The 2038-nt window shown below is 46.0% G+C and overlaps 1 protein-coding gene across 1 annotated transcript; it reads right to left on the reverse strand.

The window, feature by feature from the left end:
• On the reverse strand, nucleotides 1-825 carry LOC111863051. The gene has a single exon (XM_023849001.1). It carries the CDS (start codon nucleotides 823-825, stop codon nucleotides 1-3), a length of 825 nt encoding a protein of 274 aa, XP_023704769.1.
• Between the last annotated feature and the right edge of the window lie 1213 nt (nucleotides 826-2038).

Below are 2038 nucleotides of genomic sequence, written 5' to 3' on the forward strand. Positions count from 1 at the left end.
CTATCCAATCCCCAGCTGACTGCTAGCTGTCGACTTTCTTTTGTTTCTAACTTCAGGTCCTCTTATTGATTTCGTGATAAAGCTGGATTGGCTGCTGCCATCCAGTACGGGTCTAGTCAGTTTGCTTAGACCTGTGGGCCCCCTAACCCAGACACGTGTGGTCTGCAGGTAGATGAAATTGGAAGAGGTAACTCCTACATTGCTGACTGAGATGGGTGGTACTTGGCAGAAATGGGCAGTATTGTGTTCCGTGCTGTTGCATATGGATCTGTGGTGGCTTCTCTTGCAATTTGTGCACAGTGCTCTTCCTTTCTTACTACAAGTGCGGGCTTTGTGGCCCCAATTGAGGCAAATAAAGCAGCGGTTTGCGGCCTTCAGCTTCTCTATGCGGCTGCAAGTAGCGATGACAGTATCGCAGTCTTGGGCCCAGTGACAGCGGCTCTCGATAAAGATACAGAAGAGTTCCATAGGTCCTTTAATTCTTCGAATATTCTTCTGGTTTTTCGAGCTGATGTGGAAGGTTGCCACCGTCGGAGTGAGGTTAGATACGCTCAAAGACTCACCGCAAATTTTCTGGGTAGTTAGGGCTCCCTCTACTTCAACACTCAGGAACTCCATTAATTTTATGATATCACCCTCGGAGAGCTGTTCCCTCTTCACGTGAATGGTCCATCTCCTGCATACATCATCAGGGAATGCGCGAAATATTTTTGGCGCCAGTACTCTACTGTAGGCGTTAACGTCTCCCCCTATCACCTGGAGGGCCTGGATACTTCTGTTACACTCTATGAACGTTGTGTTGAGAGCTTCGGGGGACGCGGTCATAATCAGCGTGACGTCTTGTAGGTAGTCTAGGTGGGCCTGTATTATGTGGTTCCGGTCCCCATACCGTTTGTGAAGAATCTTCTTGGTGTCTTCATATGTTAATGCTGAAACAGAGATGCCCTCTACCAACAGCTTCGGCTCTTCCCTCGAAATACGTGTTTGTTGACAGCTGAGAGGGATGGGTCCTTATCAATGGATGACTCAAATTGTTCCCAGAAGCGTGACCAACTGTCCACGTCTCCTGAGAACAGCTCTAACTTGATGGGAGGTAATTTGACCGAATGAACAAATGATGGGGTGGGAACAGCTGCAGCGGAGGTTTCACTGATTGTTAAATCGGCCATTGTCGCAGAAAGCCTCTTCTCGATCCCTCGCACTGCCTTCTGGATCGCGCACTTGGCAGTGTCGATATATTCTTCACAAATCGCCACGTCTGTGTCGTATTCATCATCTGTGAGGAGGTTGTGGATGGAGTCATCCAGTCGCAACATATGTTCTAATGCTTCCTTGAACACGTTCCTTGTAATGTTCATAATCGTCAAGGGAAGTCTCTCCTGTGAACGAGTTAATCAAATTGGCAAAACGTATAATGTCATTTTGTTCCCTTATACGTTTCCTCTTAAGGTTATGTAGCTGCGCCACGTCGGCCATTATGAAAATTGTACACTCCTTCTCTCTCCCTCTCAAAGATGGTGGGATACTTGTAAGTCATGATACCGACTGAGTTTCTTGTAGTTCTGCTTTCCTTCACCAGGTACATGACAGGGTCTGGAATGCGTTTCTGTGTTATGGTGTCACTTGCCTGCATGTCCGAAGATCTTGGCGTCTATGTGTTTCTGTGTCCAGAACTCTTCTCACCCAATTTCTTCACTTGAAAATACACTCCACAAGCTTCACAATTATAACAACACCTTCTTACATTTTACGTCATGTAATGGCTCGCTTATCCCAGGTTTTGGCACCAAAATGTGGGAGCAAGTAAAACAGCACTATTCACACAGTAGCCATATTTATTTTCTCTCTTTTCCCCTACATGTCTTCACCATAGAGGCCGAAAGTTAGGAGAGGAAGGGGATTACATAGAGGAAGAAATGCGATGGTGGTGCGGTTGTAGGTAAGAGACGTCAGTCCTCCACAAATGGCTATTTACACCTGTGTCAAAATAAAATTCTACAAAAGGTAAAATCTGTATGCACATATGTGAGATTTTATG

Source organism: Cryptotermes secundus, unplaced genomic scaffold, assembly GCF_002891405.2.
Source record: "Cryptotermes secundus unplaced genomic scaffold, Csec_1.0 scaffold1525, whole genome shotgun sequence".
In the NCBI taxonomy this organism is placed as follows: domain Eukaryota; kingdom Metazoa; phylum Arthropoda; class Insecta; order Blattodea; family Kalotermitidae; genus Cryptotermes; species Cryptotermes secundus.

Bases quoted from the DNA above. Each gene is read 5' to 3' on its own strand.
- LOC111863051 (XM_023849001.1), bottom strand. From the start codon at position 825: ATGACCGCGTCCCCCGAAGCTCTCAACACAACGTTCATAGAGTGTAAC.